At 40.7% G+C, this 20,773-nt stretch overlaps 2 protein-coding genes across 6 annotated transcripts in view; both read left to right on the top strand.

Annotated features, from left to right (window-relative positions):
- Window positions 1-7,582, top strand: part of LOC138863062 (laminin subunit beta-1-like) — a 24,119-nt gene extending 16,537 nt beyond the window's left edge. The window contains exons 4-9 of the mRNA XM_070126794.1: window positions 5-330; window positions 464-608; window positions 804-964; window positions 1,097-1,294; window positions 1,516-1,651; window positions 6,115-7,582. Coding sequence (XP_069982895.1) covers window positions 5-330; window positions 464-608; window positions 804-964; window positions 1,097-1,294; window positions 1,516-1,651; window positions 6,115-6,263 — 1,115 coding nt within the window. The 3' untranslated portion in view covers window positions 6,264-7,582. The remainder of the gene's footprint in view (window positions 1-4; window positions 331-463; window positions 609-803; window positions 965-1,096; window positions 1,295-1,515; window positions 1,652-6,114) is intronic.
- The window catches only part of LOC113819315 (uncharacterized protein DDB_G0284459-like), a gene marked incomplete at its 3' end in the record, with an annotated part of 139,567 nt that overhangs the window by 60,791 nt on the left and 58,003 nt on the right, over window positions 1-20,773 (top strand).

The raw sequence follows: 20,773 nt of genomic DNA, 5'->3' as shown, positions 1-20,773 counted from the left end.
GGAGCTGGATGTGGAAAGTGCGGAGGGCTCTCCTGTAATAATGGTCTCGTAAACACCGCTGAGCTTGCCCTCAAGTTTGCAGATGATGCCAAGGAAATGCTGAAGAAGAAGGAGGCTTCAGTTGATGAGCTATTACGAGGCATTTCTGGGGCTAAAAGGCAGTCTGATGTAGCCTCAGACTTGGCTCAAATGGCCTATGACCTGGCCTTCAGCTCCCGCAACTTAACAGATTCATACAAAGCAAGAATTACTAAGCTCTTAGAAGAAATAGAAGAATACTTTAGCACACCTGGTGCCAAACCCCAAGAAATTAGGGATCTAGCTGAAGAGGTGTGTATGAATATTTGTCTTGTGATTAACTATACTTTCTTATGAATCAGCATAGGTTAGCCAAGAAAGCATGGCCTAAACTCGAAAGGTATTATTGAAGTTTTATTTTTCATCAGTTGCATTTATTCAACAGGTCTTGAGCATCGTTATCTCCCTGGAACCAGAACAGATTACAGACCTAGCAGAGAAGATCACACTTGCCATTGAGACTCTAACAAATATTAATGCAATTATTGATGCAACTAGGAATGATCTAGACCTCGCAATACAGTTGAAAGGTACTCCTGAGTATATTCCATTATAGATAGTGTAATGATGTGTACCCAGATTATAGTAGCTAAGCTTTTGTAATTGCCTATCTGTTTTTCTGCTGTAGTTTCTGTCATGGAAGATTATTTTCTATTCCTAAGTATATAGATATAGATTATTATTTATCTCTTCTAATATTAGTCATTTTTAAATGTTAACATCAGAAAGAGCTGACAGAGCCAAGATTAAGGCTGAAGGAACTCTGGGTGTAGCAGAGCGTGTTGTAGAAGCCCTCACTGAAGCAAGTGCAGCACAGGATGCTGCAGAACAAGCTATTGTGCAGGCTAGTGATGACATTGAGGCCACCCAGACTCATCTTACCCAGGTAGGTTTCAAGCAGGTCTCGTAATATGAGGGAGTAGTAGTTGTCATAGATCTTTCATGTAGGACTATATTTTAATTAAATTTTAATTTGTAAGTTTTGAAAACACTTATAAAGCAAAGTATTTCATTCCAGATTGCTAGTGAGACCAGTGTAGCTCAGGCCAAAGCCAATTCCTCACTAAGGGAGGTACAGGACCTGGAAAGGAGAGTTGAGAGTGTAAAGTTGCAGTATATCATCAATCAACAACATCTCGAAGATACAACTGCTGCTGTCAACCAGGCGGATCTCAAAGCACAGCGAGCAGCCAATGATGCTAAACAGCTGGAAGATGTAAGGCAGACAGTACTACTATACATGAAAATTATTTGGGAATTTTGAAAGTGACAGGAATTTTCTAGAAGATATATGATAATGTGAATTATGTTAGAATGAGTGTTCATGTAGTATTTTGTAATAATATCCTTTATTTTGTGGGCATGCAACTTAAGGGAAGTCTAATTTTGCATTCTGATAAATAAGTATTGTAAAAATGGTAATTTTTATGTTTTCAGAAATACTTGATTGTAGAGGAAAAGCTACAGATTAAGTTCCAAGCAGCTGAAGAAGCCAGACGAAGGGCAGAAGAACTTCGAAAGAGAGCAAACAAATTGGCATCAGAAGCTCAAGTCAAGCTAAGTATGCTTAAGGGTAAGTATCTCATAATGAGAGGAGAGATTTTCCTGGAAGCTCAAAGTAATAAAGATATTTTCCTGGTTGCTTAAGGGGACCATCCCGGGGAATGACCACCTTTCCCTGCTCATTTCATCGTAAAAAAAATTCGGTTGGAGATAACGCATTGATTCTTTTTGCATGATATAGAATATAGAATTGTGCTTCATCTCATTTACGGTTTTAACCTTGCTCCCCCCATAAGGGGGGAGTGAGGTTAAAACCCAAAAAGTTTTTTTTTTTTTTTTTTTTTCTTTTTTTCTTCATCATCATCTTTGGTAAATCCCAACTCCTACAGTTTTTTTTCCTGATTAATCCCCTCAAATACTTATTTTAGATCTATTTTTTTTTTTTTTTCAGCTTTAAAAAATTTATATTATATTATTATGGGGACTGTCCCAGATGAGGGGGGGGACAGGGGGTCAAATTGATTTAGCTTGCGTATAGTATAGGGCAAGTGCATCATTAATGAGAGCCCTGGTACACCTATGTGGACTTCTGCTTGCTGCAATTATGCATATGGCATTTGATTATGACATTGCACATAGATATGAGTTCTTGAATGTTCAAGGAACAATTTTATACCAATATCAGAAAAAAATTATATCACCGTGATTTATCACAAAATATTTTGTGAAATACATCTAAAAAAGTGTTTTGTGTCCGTTTACAAACGAAATATGCTTTGATAGAGGTAATATGTTGTAGGTTATGAAGTAATCTGTGTGTATATCACATACGAAGCACTAATGTTTGAAAATAGCCTAATAAGTAAGAATTGAAATATTTCCGTTACATTTTGCTTAAAGGACGGTACATCACAGCATGGGTAAATTTGATTTGACTTGAAATTGGTAGTTACCCTTGTAAAGACCAATTCAATACGAATGTTACCTAAATGTCGGATTTTTGAACTTCTGATGTATAAGCGAGATACAGATTATTTCATATTGAAGATGATAGTACTCAGTAATGCCCGCTCTGAAATAAAAACCATATGGAATTTTGAGTTGAGTGCACAATCTTCGAAAAGGCTATTGCTTCTGTTTTGTGCGTTCCTGATAAAAACTATTGCTTTTAGTCGTTACCATAGGTCATAGTTACCATAAATTCGCAAATATCCCAAGTCGTCTGCATGATTTTATGTTCTTAGTAAAGATAATGGCTGCAAATGGCTAATCACCAACTCTACACTCGTTCCCCTTTGCAATCTGTTGATATTGACAGTTATCAAAGAAAACGGTTTGAGAGGGATTACTAATGTATTTTTATTCCTTTAGTTGTGAAAGTCAGTGTAGGCCCAGTAAATATGAGGATGATTCATTTTTTTAACTTTATGTGCTTTACTAAATTCATATGCTCTTAAAATTCTCAAAATTGAACCATCATGTTGTATTCATGCCACGACAAGCCACGTCAGAGAGGTATTACTGAGTACTATCATCTTCAATATGAAATAATCTGTATCTCGCTTATACATCCGAAGTTCAAAAATCCGACATTAGGTAACATTCGTATTGAATTGGTCTTTACAAGGGTAACTACCAATTTCAAGTCAAATCAAATTTACCCATGCTGTGATGTACCGTCCTTTAAGCGAAATGTAACGGAAATATTTCAATTCTTACTTATTAGGCTATTTTCAAACATTAGTGCTTCGTAAAATCCACAGTTCCCCATTTCTTCAAAATTAGTGCTTCAAAAAATCCAGTTCCCCATTTCTTCAAAATTGAAGTAAAAAAAAAATTCTTATCTGGTTTAGATTAGTTGTCTTTATGATAAAATGCATTTATTTTCTATATCCAACAAACAAATAAAAAAATTACATACCTTTATAGGAAAGTGTCCCTATTGAAAATGATAATTCCGATTTACTTGGTAATCAATGCATCACAAAGTTCACTAAATAAGCTTTTTTTTTTTATAAATATATATCATTATTAGATTTAGAGAAAAATAGCAGAGATAATGAACTTTGGCAATGTACCAAAATATAAACCGCCATATCTCTGTTCTTTGCTTACATTACCTTCGGTACATCACATTCGTAAGTTTAAAGCGATTTAAATGTAATTTGCTGCTTTTGCTAGAGCCTTGGAGCCCTAAGGCCGTGTAAATCACCGACTTTTAAATTTTGGGCTCATTCAAAAAATATTCATTTTTTAATGCTGAAAAAAAAAAATAGTACTCTATGTCAACCAGGTCCCCGCAAAAGAAAGAAAGAAAGAAAAGAGAGAGAGAAAAAAAAGGAAATTAAAAAATCAGCAATTTACACGGCCTTAGGCTAAGATAGATCTAATACATTAATTTTGGGGGGATTGTTCAGGAAAAAAATATGGGTGTGATGTAGAGCAGAAGAGGGGGAAAAATGACTTTTCCGACTTTTTGCCGCCCGTATGGGGATGCGAGGTCAAAATTATATATGAGACAAAGTGCAATTCTATGCTTTATATTATGTATAAAGAATCAAAGAGTTATCTCCAACCAATTTTTTTTTTATGATGAAATGAGTAGGGAAAGGTAGTCATTTCCCAGGACCACCTTAAGGTCTGTTGCAAAAATTCTAGCAATTAAATATGATAGCCATTCTAAAATATAAGTTGAGTTGACTTCGGGGACCCAAAATGGAAGCATAGTTGATCCTAAACTAAGTGGGATAAAAGAGGAAAATCCAGCCTGGCAAACCCATGGAAGCCAGTTAGACCCTCCTCCTCACTATCTCCTCCATTACCTACCAAAAATTTGTCTGCTTGGAGTGTAGACTTTTGAAAGAATAGTCCTGAGAGTCCTCTGTGCCTATACAGCCCTCTCTGACGTGGCTTGTCATGGCAATCAACCATATTTCCTAACCAATGATCTAACTGTGTTAAGAGGTCATTGTGTTAATTCAAGCAATGATGGATTAGGAGTGAGTATTATTTTACCTTGGGCCCCACAAGAAAGGGCCTGCCTATGGATAAGGAAAAAAAAAAAATTATGGCAACGGGAAATATTTTTGTGGATATTGGGTTTCTTTATGTATTAAAGGAGTTACAATCTCTTATATGGCATTTTTCTGCAAAATCATATTTCTTTTGAGGCCTGTTGATTTTCAAGTCCTTGGCAAAAATATTGAGAACTTAGATAAGAAAATACACATTTTGCCTAAATCTTTATAGAACCGTTTTGATTATTTAACCCTAGAGAACCAGGCCCTGGCCTCAAAAGACTCCACCACAACAGACTTTTTGCTACTACACTTGCACTGACAACTTCTAACAAAAGTTAGGTCAGTCAGTCTCCCATCTTCCATCATGGAAGAACACAATTTTGTTTTAGCTCCCTCTGAAGTGTAAGAAAATTGTCCAACTCCAGCCATACAGGCAAAATTTATCAAATTGAGCAAGTCCATTACACAGTGCTCACAGTTTTTGTTGGAGATGATTCAAGAGATGAATGGTTCAAAGTAATATCCACTCATAAATCATTAAAAATCATCCAATCATTAAAAAACATGCCTCCTTTCATTTCATTAGAGACAAAACTCATCTAGGCTGGAGCAAGAAGAAATGCATGGGCTATAAACCTAAAAGATAATTCCCACAGCAATGTCTTTCATCATTCTGGAAGAAACCATAGTTGTTATTTGATTTAGAACTCTGGTACTTCCAAACAAAATTTGGATTTTCATAGTACTTCATCTGGAGCACTAAGCACTTTTATTGTGGAGTCATTCATTTCCATTCAAATTGCTGCATTTTTATTTTTTTTTCCTTTTCTTTTCTTTCCTTTATTTTTCTTTTTTTTCTCTTTTCATCTTTTTTTCATCCTGACTTTAAAAACAAGGTTTGTCAGATGAATTATTATCAGGGAGGCTTGGTTCTCTATGGTTAACCACATGCCACTGGGGATGACATGTATTCTTACTCATAGATGGCTCCACAAGTACTAAGTCACCAATTAGTCAATGACGAGAACTACCTGTCTCACCTTTTTGTTGATGTTTGGTAATATTTTCTGGTATTTAATTCTGCTGCTAGTGATGTCAATAACACTGTAATACTTATAATGTTTATAATAGGAATAACAGTATCAAAATTGATTGCATTGGTAAAAAAAAAAAGAAAAAAAAAAAAAGAGGCAAACTCAAAGAAGGGTAAAATCAGGTGAGGTCACAATTGACTCCTTTGTGGCTAAGAACTGGCAGATCCATCTATTTGCAGTGATATTTAACACTATTAAAGTGAACACAACATTTTCCTACATATCAGTGCTGCTTGATATGTGGGATGAGACTAAATCAGTTTATGGCATGCTGTAACAACCAGTGGAAGATTTTTTATAAAACAAACAATATTAAGAAATTAGGACTGAAAGCTCTTTAAACCCACATACCCAGGTCAAAGATGAATTACATAATTCATATAAACATATTTTTTAATATTCTTTTGTTCATTTCACAGAGATGGAGGTAATATTTGTGAAGAATGAGGTAATTCTTGAAGACTATGAGGAAGAAATTCGCAGAATGGAAGTGAGCATGGAGGAGTACCATGAATACATATCAAGGAAGACAGAATTCTATGCTACCTGTCAGTCTGGGAGACGCTGATCTGATTCTCAAGAGGAACCATGTTTTGTCAGGCTCATTGTCGATACCATAAAAAGTTATTCATCTTTTATAATCTTTCCTTGTTTAGAATTCTGTGAAGTCCAGTAAGAAAAAGTTTTTTTTTTTCTTTATATTATGAAAGATTAAAGATGTAATTACGGATGTAATGGCTTTACTCCACTATTAAAAAAGCTTCAATAACAAAGTTTTATCAGCTTATGGAGCAAGAGAATTAAATGTTCTTGATACTGACAATGCCCAGAAACACTGTTATTTATTACCAGATACTGCACTTCATAATTCCTGAAATGAAACACTTAGGAAGCCTTTTACACTTTAATGTACAGTCAGGGATATTGAATGAATATAAATTGGTTGTATACCTGTGGCTTGTGTTTATTTGTACTTTTTAATTTTTTCCCTCCTTTTTTTGCAATAGTATTTTTCAGTTGTTGAACTGAAAATTATTTTTAAAAGGTATTTGTGTAAAGTTGATTGAACAAAACATAAATATAAATCTTCTTAAGGTCATTGTTAGCTTCTGATAGTCATAAATACAGTATTTCAACTTTTTCATTTGTATCTGTCATCATTTACATTTTATTTACAATATATTATTAAAGGGAGAATGTCTAGCAGATATGTTAGTTCACCCTTTAAATAATTTATATAAGGTGAAAAAACAAAAAATCTCTACAAATAACAGTGAATTCCTAACAGCAGTTTAATAATAATCTTCCATAAGTAGCAGTTTTGAATGGAATGACAAAGAGAATCTCTTGTGTAGTTCTTTAGATTTGACTGTAAATAAACAAGTATGTATAGATATTAAGACACTGCCACTCACTACCAAAGTGCCGAAACAATCTTTGTAGCTTGGTTTTAGTTTTGTAAAATTAACTAATAATTTTAGTGTGGTTACCATTTTCTCCTTTTTATCTTTCTCTTTTTTCAAACAATAATCTCTGTCTGTATTAGGAGCTAGGTTTTGCAGCAAAGATTGATATTTGTCATAGTTGATTTAGCTGATGCATCAGTATCCTAGTCTCTTGCAACAACTCTGTAAATATGCAAAAAAAACTTTTGATTTGGTATGTTTGTGCTTAAGTATTAGTAAATTGTGGATTTAGTTGATTTTATTATGCTATTTGTTTTTATTATCATTGTCATTATTATTATATTTATTATTGTAATTATTATTGATCATTTTAAGATAATGAACTTCGGGTGCTACTAGTGTACAAACGAGATTTTTAAATATGCCCAAAATTATCTTTTTTTGTATGAATTTGATAATAAAGTATGTATGGGTTAGGTTAGTCATGGACCAGATTATCCTCATGGCATATATATCATAATGGCTAAAAATGGTATTTGTAAATCTTATGATCCAAAATTCTCAGGGAAACTTTATCTCAAAATATAAGTATGAAATGCAAGAAAAAAATGAAAGTTGATTATAAGTGCAGAAGTTTCTTGCATAAATTAAGATTATTAACACAGTGAAAAGTAGCAGAACTGCAGTTATTGGTTTCAGATGATATATGTATCAAGTGATTAAAGATAATTAAAAATTATCATCAAAAATATCTTGAACAAAATTTAGTGTATCAGTTTGAATAGGAAGTTTGACTAAGAAATCCATCAATAAACAAGGCAAAACAAAATAAAATAAAGGAAATGAGTCAATGGCATTCATTAAGTGTAAAGATTTCTTTTTATATGAATGAAAAAATTAAAAATTTGTATCAGTATGTAGTATACGGCTCTGATAATTTCTTCCCCATGATTAAGCTGACAAACTTGAAAGAATTATAAAAATCCATACTTACCTTTACAGTCAGTTTGGTTCTACAAAATCAGGCATATTTAAGGAAAATTGCTGGAACCCTAAAGATTAACCACGCTAGAGCACCATTTTTCATTGCACTTTATTCTTTGAGATAATATAGTTTCAGAAGCAGTATAATAAATGAAGAAATGAAAACTGAGATAAGAATGTCCAATAAAAAATGTTTAGCATTTAAGCATCTTCTGGATTTTCTAATCAGGATGCAGCAGAAAATCTTGAATATGATTTGAATTAAATCATATAACGTATTTTATTTGTAAGTGAGGATTTGTAAACCTAATTCTGAGACAATGATAATAACAGAAACAAGTAACTGACAAAGAAACATTGAAGAGGTTTGTACTTGCTGACTTTTAAAAGCTGCAATTACAGCATAAAAATGATCATTATTTTTTGCTGCATAACTCAAGAGCAACAGCAATTTTTATGCTATAATATTTGAACAAAAGTGAAATAGAAAATTATATATTTAGACTATATAACAATTCACAAAATGCAATACAGTCCAGTCCCCCCCAATTCCTTGCCCATTGTTGTCGTGGGGGGGCTTAGGAGATGGAGACTGAGACCCAATGCAGGGATCTCCCCTGCCTAGGGCACCAGCCCTCGACTCAACTAATTTTGCATGGTCTTTTCCTCCTCCAGCTTTCTGTTTCCATCCCTTCTCCAAACCCTTCTACGATCTACTTCCTAAGGTGTGAGAGCCATGCTGAGAGGATGAAAGGCTGACCTTGTGCCAGTCCTGAACAGCCTGCGGGAACTATGGGCACGGTACTCCCGACTAATCTAGCCTTTACCTTTCACTAGCGATGGAGGTGGACCAGTTGATGCCTTTTATATAATCCAGGTTCCCCATGACCAGTAATGAAAATGTAATCCCTTTATTAGAAGCAATGAGGCCAGCTCCTTTATCAAATAGCCCCAACCCAGGCTCTCTTTTGACCACGGCTCCGAACACTGAAACTACTACCCACTTCTCAATGCCTATTAGTGCATTACCCACCCAAGCAGAGAATCAATCTCCAGAAGATATTCCTACCCACCCAACTTCCTCAAATTCATCAACTCCACCCCTGGATAAAGAAAACCTTTATCCTACAAAACTCTCCAACCAACTCCATTGCAGAAACAATTACCTTCTCACAAAACTCTCCAACCAATTCCACTGCAGAAACAATGGATGGCATCCAAAGTTATATGCTTAAGAATCAAGCAATCAATCCTCCCTTATTACTACCTTGCAGCCTTATTCTCCATCATTCCGTAATACTCCCTCTTCCACACGTCCCCGACCATCCATCACCACCAACCCTACAGATATCTTAAATATTCTGTTTAGCCCAGCTAAATGGGACCGATTTTTTGTGATCCCTTCTACAGCTCCTTACTCAGGCAACACTCTTCTCTTTCAACAATGCCTCCAAAAACACATAGGCAGAGTCCCTTTCTATACCAGACGTGATCGCTCTCGTCTTGTAACAGTCAGATCAGAAACTGAATCTATAGCACTATCAAATTTAACTGATCATTCTGGCAACCCCATACCTGCAGAACCTCATCCAACCCTTAATACTTGTACCGGAACTGTCTCTCTCTCCCCAGTAAACTGCCCAGTCAATACCAAAGATTGGTCAGACTGTGGAGAAGACTTATTAGGATGCCTCAAAGACCAAGATGTGAAATCAGTACGTTGCTACACCATTCCTCTTAAAGGTCAACGAAAGAATCCGACCAACATTGCCAAAATTACCTTCCATACACATGACCTTCCTTTAGGTATCTACATCGATGGACAATCCCTCCCTGTTCGACCATACCAACCCCCTCCCCGTCAATGTCAAAACTGTTGGCGCTTTGAACATCCTGCCAAACATTGCTGTTCCACAGATCGATGCCCCATATGTGCCCAACCTGGTCATAATCGATCAAGCTGCTCAGCACAAACACGAACATGTGCTAACTGCGGCGGCCCCCATAATGTATTTTATAGAGGCTGTCCCACTTACAAGTTTGAATCTGTGGTAGCAACTCTCTGATACAAAAATGGTCTCACTTTACGTGAAGCCAGACAGGAAGCACGTCGACAAGGTTTCTCTCATACTCCATACTCTAGTAACATCGTTCGCTCAGCCCCTCCCCCTCCACCCCAAGATGTCCCCATTTCCACTTCTACATTCTACTTCCCTCAGACCAATTCTTTTGCCACTCTAAACCCAGGCACCCCAATCTCAACTACAGCCCCAACACCACCCCCTCTCCCTCCCCGCACTACCCGCAGTAGACAGACTAAACGTTCTAACCCTTCTTCCCCTACCGCACACTCACCTCCACCTACCTTTACTTTTATTCCTCAGACACCAGTCTCCCCTTCCCGCCCCCCCCTCATAAGAAAACCTTTATCCCACAAAACTCTCCAACCAACTCCATTGCAGAAACAATTACCTACCCACCAAACTCTCCAACCAATTCCACAGCAGAAACAATGGATGACGTCCAAAGTTATATGCTTAAGACACAAGATCCCATAACTCATGCTCCTTCCACACTTGAAGTGGTTGCCGATATTCATACCCCTCCTACTAATATTCCCCCTACACCCCTTCCTCCTACTCCCTCTCAGCACAACCTAACCCTCTCAATCCCGTCCACCACCGTTATCCATCCTCCCAATACCCATCCTCCTGACATCCATCCCCCTTGTACACCCCCTCTTCCAACTCCCTCTCAACACAACCTAACCTCCTCAATTCCGTCCACCACCGATATCCATCCTCCCAATATCCATCCCCCTCACTCACAGCACCACTACACCCCTTCCTCCTAATCCCTCCCGAGACAACACATCCCCTTCAACTCCAACTATCTATCCTTCCGATATCCACCCTCCTACCACTAGTACTCCCCCCACATCTACTCCCTCCCAACACAACCCACCCCCTTCAACCCCAACTATAAGCACATTCTCCCTCCTTCCATCCCCCCTATCTTTTGTACTCCCTCCCGGATACACACGAGAATCACTCATGTCACAACAATGCCCTTCCCCAAATTCCCTACCTCCTAATGTCCCTCCTTCACACCCCCTAGCTCCTTCTCCAGATTCCCCAATACGTACCATATGCGATATCACTCATAAGCTATAGCTCTCCTACATTGGAATATTCGCGGTTTCCGCTCTCATAGACCAGACCTACGTTATATCCTTACGTCTTATAATCCATCTATTATCTGCCTCCAAGAGACTTTCCTCACACACCCTCCTATTCCAATTCCCAATTACCATTTTATCTCTTCCCCACATTCCTTTATGTCTCGTCTATACTTATCCATCATAAAATACCATATGTCATACCTCCCATACAAACCACTGCCCCGTGCACAGCTATTCGCATCTTTCTTCGCCGCTGGATCACAGTAATTTCAGTCTACTTCTCCCCATCCCATCCCACTGACTTTGTTGCCTTTGAAACTCTAATTTCCCAACTCCATTGCTGGGTACCCAGCCATGTTGGAATCCCTGGCAATGAACAGGCAGATACTCTTGCACGATATGCTGCAATGTCCACATCACCTCAACAACGCTTCTCACATATTCCAGCTACGGATTACTACCCCCACTTTAAGACCTTCTTGTATACCCGATGGCAATCTTTTTGGTCAAGACTCCACAACAATAAATTACATACCGTAAAACCATCAATCTCCTCTTGGTTAGCTCCATTTCACAAAGACGTTGGGAGACGGCCCTCGCACGATTACGTATTGGCCACACTCGCCTAACACACGCCTATCTAATGTCACGCTCAGACCCGCCCCTATGTCCTCTATGTAACATCCCTCTTTCAGTCCCACACATTCTCTTGTCCTGTCCACGCTTTAATACAGCACGTACCTCTGCTTTTCCACACCTATCCTCCCTTCACCGACCTCCCAACATATCAGACATCCTTACAGAATCCCACAACTTCTGCCTCGACAACCTGTTCTCCTTCCTCAGCCGCATAAATATCCTTCACTTGATCTAACTCCCTTACCTAAACCACCATAATCCTTTCCCTCATCTTCAACCTTTCAACACTATTCTAGATAGTTGACACATAGCAACTATCACCTGACATCCCCCTTTACTATACCTTCCTATAGTGCTATATGACCTTAGATGTCTAGCACATTTATCTTAACCGATCTCTAAAACGCTTCCTCTTCACAAATAACCTGATTATTCTTAATTCAGATCGCCCCACACACTTTTGACATGCGCACACAATCCTTTTCATGCCTTGACCTCTCTCTATGATTTCCTACTCTACATTTAGATTTCCATTGGTCAGTTCTAGACCACTTCCCCTATACTGACCACTTCACAGTACTCCTTTTTCCTACTTCATATGTACCACTTCCTAATCCTCAACGCTGGTGCTTTGATAGAGCTAACTGGCATACTTTCACTTCACTCTCTACTATACCTATCCCTCCACCCCCCTTACCGCCCATATCAGATATGCTACAATGTTTTACAACCACGATCCTAAGAGCTGCCTATACAGCCATTCCTCGAACTTCAAGACATTATACCTCTAAATGTGTTCCATGGTGGAATTCTGATTGCACCAAAGCGCTTCGCTTAAAACGAGCAGCCTGGAACGGCTATCGCTACAAACGAGGCACCCCTCACCAGCTATCAGCCCTTATTTCCTTTAAAAGGGCATCTGCCCATCTTCGCCGTACAATTAGAAACAACAAAACAAATAGCTGGCAAAATTATGTTTCCTCAGTTACACCTACATCTATTTCAGCTGTTTGGCGACGGATCCATAAATTATCAGGCATACATCCCCCCCATCCTGCACCCGTCCTCCATATTCGAGATACTCTCATCTCTGAGCCTGTCGAAGTAGCTAATGAACTGGGCAACTATTTCAGCCAGGTCTGTAGTGGCTCTCACCTTTCCCCACACTTTTCTTCCATGAAAGCCATCAAAGAACACATCCCTATTACCTTCACCCTATCCTCTGTTGAGTCCTATAATGCTCCTTTTTCTTCTGAACTCAACGCTGCATTACAGTCGTGCCACAACTCATGAAGGCCCTTATGGTATTCAAAATTGTATGCTCCGACACCTCCCATCTTCTTCTCTATCCTTCCTTGTAACTATTTTCAACCACATATGGACGTCAGGAAATTTTCCTTCTCATTGGCGAGAAGCTCTTAGCCTACCTTTCTTAAAAGCCAGTAAATCAGGTACCCTACCCCAAGATTACTGCCCCATAGATCTAACTAGCTGCTTGTGCAAACTACTAGAACGAATGGTTAACTTCCGCTTAATGTGGTATCTTGAATCTCATGATCCCCTTCCCAGTTTGGTTTCCGACGTGCCCGAAGTACAGCAGACCCACTTGCCCATTTCGAGACATATATTACATCGGCATTTGCACGCCATGAATCCGAATTAGCCATATTCTTTGACCTAGAAAAAACATATGATACCACATGGCGATATCATATCCTCCAACAGTTATCCTCCTTAGGTTTACGTGGAAACATGGGCGTGTTCATCAAATCCTTCCTTTCTAAACGTACTTTCCAGGTCAAAATTGCCTCTTCCACGTCATCATCCTTTCCTCAATTCGAAGGCGTCCCACATGGAAGTGTGCTTAGTACAACTTTATTCCTTCTTGCTGTAAATGACATAGTCTCAGTCCTACCACCAGGAGCCCGGACATCACTTTATGTTGATGACTTAACCATCTATGCATCTGGCACATCCATACCAGATCTCTGTCAATTCCTTCAGTCTGCAATAACATCAGTAACTTCTTGAGCCACCAACCATGGCTTTCGCTTCTCTACATCCAAATCTTTCCTCATCCTTTTCCCTCGCTCAACGTACGGTCCCCAAACCCCCACTCTTCTTATATAACGCTCCACTCCAATACCGTTCTTCTGGCAAATTCCTAGGCGTTATATTTGATTCCAAATTGTCCTGGCGAGACCATATCTTGTACATCAAAGAAAAAGCTCAACGCCGCCTCCGAATTTCACAAACTCTTTCCCACATCTCCTGGGGCTCAGATCGCAAAACTCTCAACCATCTTCATGTTACCTTGATTCTCTCCACTCTAGATTATGGATGCCATATCTACTCCTCTGCCTCAACCTCTCTTCTTGCTCACCTTGATACAGTCCACCACAGCGGTCTCCGCTTAGCCCTAGGCGCCTTCCGCTCCTCTCCAGTTGAGAGCCTATATACTGAATCGAGCCATTCTCTCTCTCCGATGCTATGCTCGATTTCACCAATTTTCCCTAACCAAACTAACTATTCCACAATCCTTGCTTCATACCTTTACCTCTTCTCCACGTTTACCAACTCCTCTCCCCGTACGCATGGATACCCTCCTCTCCCATTCCCCCTTCCTTCATCTCCGACCTCTCCCACTGTCTGTCCATTCCATTCCTCCATGGCTTATACCTAACCCCTGTATTTGCTCCTCAGTTTTCCCTGACCCACCAAAATCAGATATTCCCCCCTCTATCCTTCTCGCTCATTCCCTTGACCATGTCTCCATTCATTCCTCCAGCATTCATGTTTACACTGATGGTTCCAAATCCATCTCAGGAGCTGGATTCGCAGTAACATTCCCAAACTGCATTTTCAAATACACCCTCCCTCCTGAATCTAGTGTCCTTACTACAGAACTGTATGCACTCCTTTTTGCCTTAAGACGCATATACTCATCCCCCTCTTCCTCTTTTTTCTATTTTTTACTGACTCCCGTAACTCTTTAACCCTCATAAAGTCTATACACTCGACCAATCCCCTTGTCTGTAAGATCCAGAACTGGTTGTTCTATCTATCCACACGTCACAAATTTGTCAGATTTTGCTGGGTACCCAGCCATGTTGGAATCCCTGGCAATGAACAGGCAGATACTCTTGCACGCTATGCTGCAATGTCCATATCACCTCAACAACGCTTCTCACATATTCCAGCTACGGATTACTACCCCCACTTTAAGACCTTCTTGTATACCCGACGGCAATCTTTTTTTGGTCAAGACTCCACAACAATAAATTGCATACTGTAAAACCATCAATCTCCTCTTGGTCAGCTCCATTTCACAAAAACAGGCGTTGGGAGACGGCCCTCGCACGCTCACGTATTGGCCACACTCGCCTAACACACGCCTATCTAATGTCACGCTCAGACCCGCCCCTATGTCCTCTATGTAACGTCCCTTTTTCAGTCCCACACATTCTCTTGTCCTGTCCACGCTTTAATACAGCACGTACCTCTTCTTTTCCACACCTATCCTCCCTTCACCGACCTCCCAACATATCAGACATCCTTACAGAATCCCACACCTTCTGCCTTGACAACCTGTTCTCCTTCCTCAGACGCATAAATATCCTTAACTTGATCTAACTCCCTTACCTAAACCACCATAACCTTTTCCCCCATCTTCAACCTTTCAACACTATTCTAGATAGTTGACACATAGCAACTATCACCTGACATCCCCCTTTACTATGCCTTCCTATAGTGCTATATGACCTTAGATATCTAGCAAATTTGTTTTAACCATTAACCATTAATACAGTCCAGTATAAGTAGCTACTTTAATTTACTTATAAACAAGAAAAGTAGATTGAGGCACTAAGCCTTGTTCAAGTGAGGTCATGGACTTGTACTGGCCACTGAGAATATATCCTTTGTAAAACTGTCCTTCCCCCCCAATCCCTTGCCCATTGTTATCATGGGGGGGGGGGGGGGGCTTCGGATGCGAGGACTTGGACCCAATGCTGGGGATCTCCTCTACCTTGGGCCTCAGCCCTCAACTCGACTAATTTTGCATGGTCTTTTTCCCTTCCTTACCCCCCAATCCTGTGCTCATTGTTGTCGTGGGGGCCCTTAGGAGATAGACTGAGGCCCAATGCAGGGATCTCCCCTGCCTAGGGCCTCAGACCTCGACTCAACTAATTTTGCATGGTCTTTTCCCCTTCCAGCTTTTTGTTTCCGTCCCTTCTTCAACCCCTTCTAATATCTACTTCCGTGTAAGAGCCGTGCTGAAAGAATGAAAGGCTGACCTTGTACCAGTCCTGAACGGCCTGCAGGAACCATAGGCACGGCACTCCCGATTTAATTGTCTAGCCCTTACCCCTGTACAGGGACTGTTTATTTCCCTTTACATATTTAAGACTTCCCATGACCAGTAATGAAGATGTAATACCCTTATTAGGGGCAATGAGGTTTGCCCCTTTCACAAATAGCCCCACCGGCTCCCCGACCCCAGGTTCTCCTTTGACCACAACTCCGAACACTGAAACTACTAACCACTCCTCAATGCCTACTACTGCATTACCCACCCAAGCAGAGACTCAATCTCCAGAAGATATTCCTACCCTCCCAACTTCCTCAAATTCATCAACTCTACCCCCTCAACCTTCACCAAGCACCCCATCCTCCCTTATTACTACCTTACAGCCTTATTCTCCATCATTCCGTAATACTCCCTCTTCCACACGTCCCCGACCATCCACCACCACCAACCCTACAAATATCTTAAATATTCTGTTTAGCCCAGCTAAATGGGACCGATTTTTCGTGATCACTTCTACCGCTCCCTACTCAGGCAACACTCTTCTTTTTCAACAATGCCTCCAAAAACAAGTGGGCAGAGTCCCTTTCTATACCAGACGCGATCGCTCCCGTCTTGTAACAGTCAGATCAGAAACTGAATCTATAGCACTATCAAATTTAACCGATCATTCTGGCAACCCAATTCCTGCAGAACCTCATCCAACCCTTAATACTAGTACCGGAATTGTCCCTCTCTCCCTAGAAACTGCCCAGTCGATACCAAAGATTGGTCAGATTGTGGGGAAGATTTGCTCGGCTGCCTCAAAGACCAGGATGTGATAACAGTACACTGCTACTCCATTCCTCCTAGAGGTCATCGAAAGAAACCCACCAACATTGCCAAAATTACGTTCAGTACACATGACCCTCCCATTCGTATCTACATTGGTGGACAATCCCTCCCTGTTCGACCATACCAACCTCCCCGCCAATGTCAAAATTGTGATTTGGACATCCTGTCAAACACTGCCGCTCCACAGACCGATGCCCCTTCGGCGCCCAACCCAGTCATAACAGATCGAACTGCCCTGCACAAACACGCACATGTGCTAACTGCGGCTGCCCTCATAATGTATTTTATAGAGGCTGTCCCACTTACAAGTTCGAGTCTGAGGTAGCAGCTCTCAGATACAAAAATGGTCTCACTCTACGTGAAGCCAGACAGGAAGCACGCCGACAAGGTTTCTCTTATACTCCCTGCTCCAGTAATGTCGCTTGCTCTGCCCCTCCCCCTCCACCTCAAGATGTTCTTACACCCTCCCCTATACCTACATACTTCCCCACTTCCACTTCTACATTCGACCTACCCCAGTCAAATTCTTTTGCCACTCTAATTCCAGACACCCCAATCTCAACTACAGCCCCAACACCATCTCCTCCCTCCCCGCACTACCCGCAGTAAACAGACTAAACGTTCCACTCCTTTCCCTACCCCACACTCACCTCCACCTACCTTTATCTTTACTCCTCAGACACCAGTCTCCTCCCCCCCCCCCCCCCCCCCATCATAAGAAAACCTTTGTCCCACAAGGCTCTCCTACCAACTCCACTGGGGAAACCATTGAAAATATTCAAAGCTATATACTTGAGACACAAATTTCCATAACTCATGCTTCCTCCACACCAAGTGATTGCCGATATCCTTACCCCTCCTACTCATGTTCCCCCTACACCCCTTCCTCTTCCTCCCTGTCAACACAACCTAACCCCCTCAATTCCGTGCACCACCGATATCCATCCTCCTGAAATCCATCCCCCTCTAAGTCATAGCACTCCTACACCCCTTCCTCCTAATCCCTCCCGAGACAACACATCCCCTTTAACTCCAAATATCCATTCTTCCTATATCCATCCTCCTACCACTAATATTCTCCCCACACCACTTCCTCCTACTCCCTCGCAACACAACCCACCCTCTTCAACTCCAACTATATGCACATTCTCGCTCCCTCCATCCCTTCTATCCTTTCCACTCCCTCCCGGATACACACGGGAATCACTCATGTCACAACAATACCCTTCCCCAGATTCCCTACCTCCTGATACCCCTCCTTTACAACCCCTAACTCCCCCCCCCCCCCAGATTCTCCAACATACCGGCGCTTTCACTCATAAAATAATAAAGATATAGCTCTCCTACATTAGCATATTCGCGGTTTCCGTTCTCACAGACCAGACCTACATCATATCCTTGCTTCTTATAACAACCTGTTCTCCTTCCTCAGACGCATAAATATCCCTCACTTGATATATTCCTTTACCTAAACCACCATAACCCTTTCCCTTATCAACCCATCTTCAACTTTCCAACATTACTCTAGATAGTTGACGCATAGTAACTATCACCTGACCTCACCCTTTACTATACCTTCCTATAGTGCTATATGACCTTAGATGTCTAGCACATTAATTTTGCTTTTAACCATTAACCATCATACCTCCCATACAAACCACTGCCCCGTGCACAGTTATTTGCATCTTTCTTCGCCGCTGGATCAGTGATTTCAGTCTATTTCTCCCCATCCCATCCCATTGACTTTGTTGCCTTTGAAACTCTAATTTCCCAACTCCAACCACCTTTCCTCCGGAGTTGGTGATAGAGTCACCCCACAGTGTGGGGTGACTCTATCACCAACTCCCGAGGCCGATCTCTAGAACGCTTCCTCTCCACAAATAACCTAATTATTCTTAATTCAGATAGCCCCACACACTTTGACATGTGCACGCAATCCTTTTCATGCCTTGACCTCTCTCTATGCTCCCATACTCTTCATTTAGATTTCCATTGGTCAGTTGTAGACCACTTCCCAGTACTCCTTTCTCCTGCTTCATATGTACCACTTCCTAATCCCCAACGCTGGAGTACTTTCACTTCACTCTCTACTATACCAATCCCTCCACCCCTCTTACCGCCCATTTCAGATATGCTACAATGTTTTACAACCACGATCCTAAGAGCTGCCTATACAGCCATTCCTCGAACATTAAGACCATATACCTCTAAATGTGTTCCATGGTGGAATCCTGATTGCACCAAGGTGTGTCGCTTAAAACGAGCAGCCTGGAACAACTATTGTTATAAACGAGGCACCCCTCACCAGCTATCAGCCTTTATCTCCTTTCAAAGAGCATCTGCCCATCTTCGCCGTGCAATCAGGAACAGTAAAACAAATAGCTGGCAAAATTATGTTTCCTCAGTTACATCTACATGTATTTCAGCTGTTTGGCGACGGATCCATAAATTATCAGGCAAATATCCCCCCATCCTGCACCCGTCCTCCATATTCAAGATACTCTCATTTCTGAGCCTATTGAAGTAGCTAATGAACTGGGCTATTTCAGCCAGGTCAGTAGTGGCTCTCACCTTTCCCCACAGTTTTCTTCCATGAAGGCCATCAAAGAACACATTCCTATTACCTTCACCAAATCCTCTGATGAGTCCTATAATGCTTGTTTTTCTTCTGAACTCAACGCTGCAATGCTGAAGGCCCTGATGGTATTCATTATCGTATGCTGCGACACCTTCCATCTTCCTCTCTATCCTTCCTTTTACCTATTTTCAACCACATATGGATATCAGGAAATTTTCATTCTCATTGGTGAGAAGCTCTTATCTTACCTTTCTTAAAATCCAATAAATCAGATACCCTGCCCCAAGATTACCGCCCCATTGCTCTAACTAGCTGTTTGTGCAAGCTACTAGAATCTCATAATCTCCTTTCTCCTTCCCAGTTTGGTTTCTGCCATGCTCGAAGTACAGCAGACCAACTTGCCCATTTCGAGACATATTTCATCTGCATTTGCACGCCATGAATCCGTATTAGCCATATTCTTTGATCTTGAAAAAGCATATGAATCCGTATTAGCCATATTCTTTTACCTAGAAAAAGGATATCATAACACACGCTTATCTAATGTCATGCTCTGACCTGCCCCTATGTCCTCTATGTATGTCCCTCTTTCAGTTCCACACATTCTGTTGTCCTGCCCATGCTTTAATACAGCATGTACCACTGTTTTTCCATATCTATCCTCCCTTCACCGACCTCCCAACATATCAGACGTCCTTACAGAATCCCACAGCTTCTGCCTTGACAACCTGTTCTCCTTCCTCAGATGCATAAATATCCTTCACCTAATCTAATTCCCTTACCTAAACCACCATAACCCATTCCCTTATCAACTCCCTTACTCATCAACAGTACTCTAAATTGTTGACACATAGCAACTATCACCTGCTATCAACCTTTACTATACCTTCCTATAGTGCTATATGACCTTAGATTTAGATGTCTAGCACATTCATTTTGCTTTTAACCATTAACCATTAATCATTGACAGGATTCAGGCATAGATTTACATATCAACAAAGCCTACAAAGAGAAAAAATATGCCCGAATAGCATGGTTAGATTTAGGGGAGGCTTTCAACACTGTAAACCATGATGCCATCATAAAAAAGCAGCAAAACTCGAAATAATGGGCACCCCACTTAAATGGATATATAACCTTTTAAATAACA

The sequence above is a fragment of the Penaeus vannamei genome, chromosome 10 (assembly GCF_042767895.1).
Source record: "Penaeus vannamei isolate JL-2024 chromosome 10, ASM4276789v1, whole genome shotgun sequence".
NCBI classification, from domain to species: Eukaryota; Metazoa; Arthropoda; class Malacostraca; order Decapoda; family Penaeidae; genus Penaeus; species Penaeus vannamei.
This window is presented reverse-complemented; position numbering and strand designations above follow the sequence as displayed.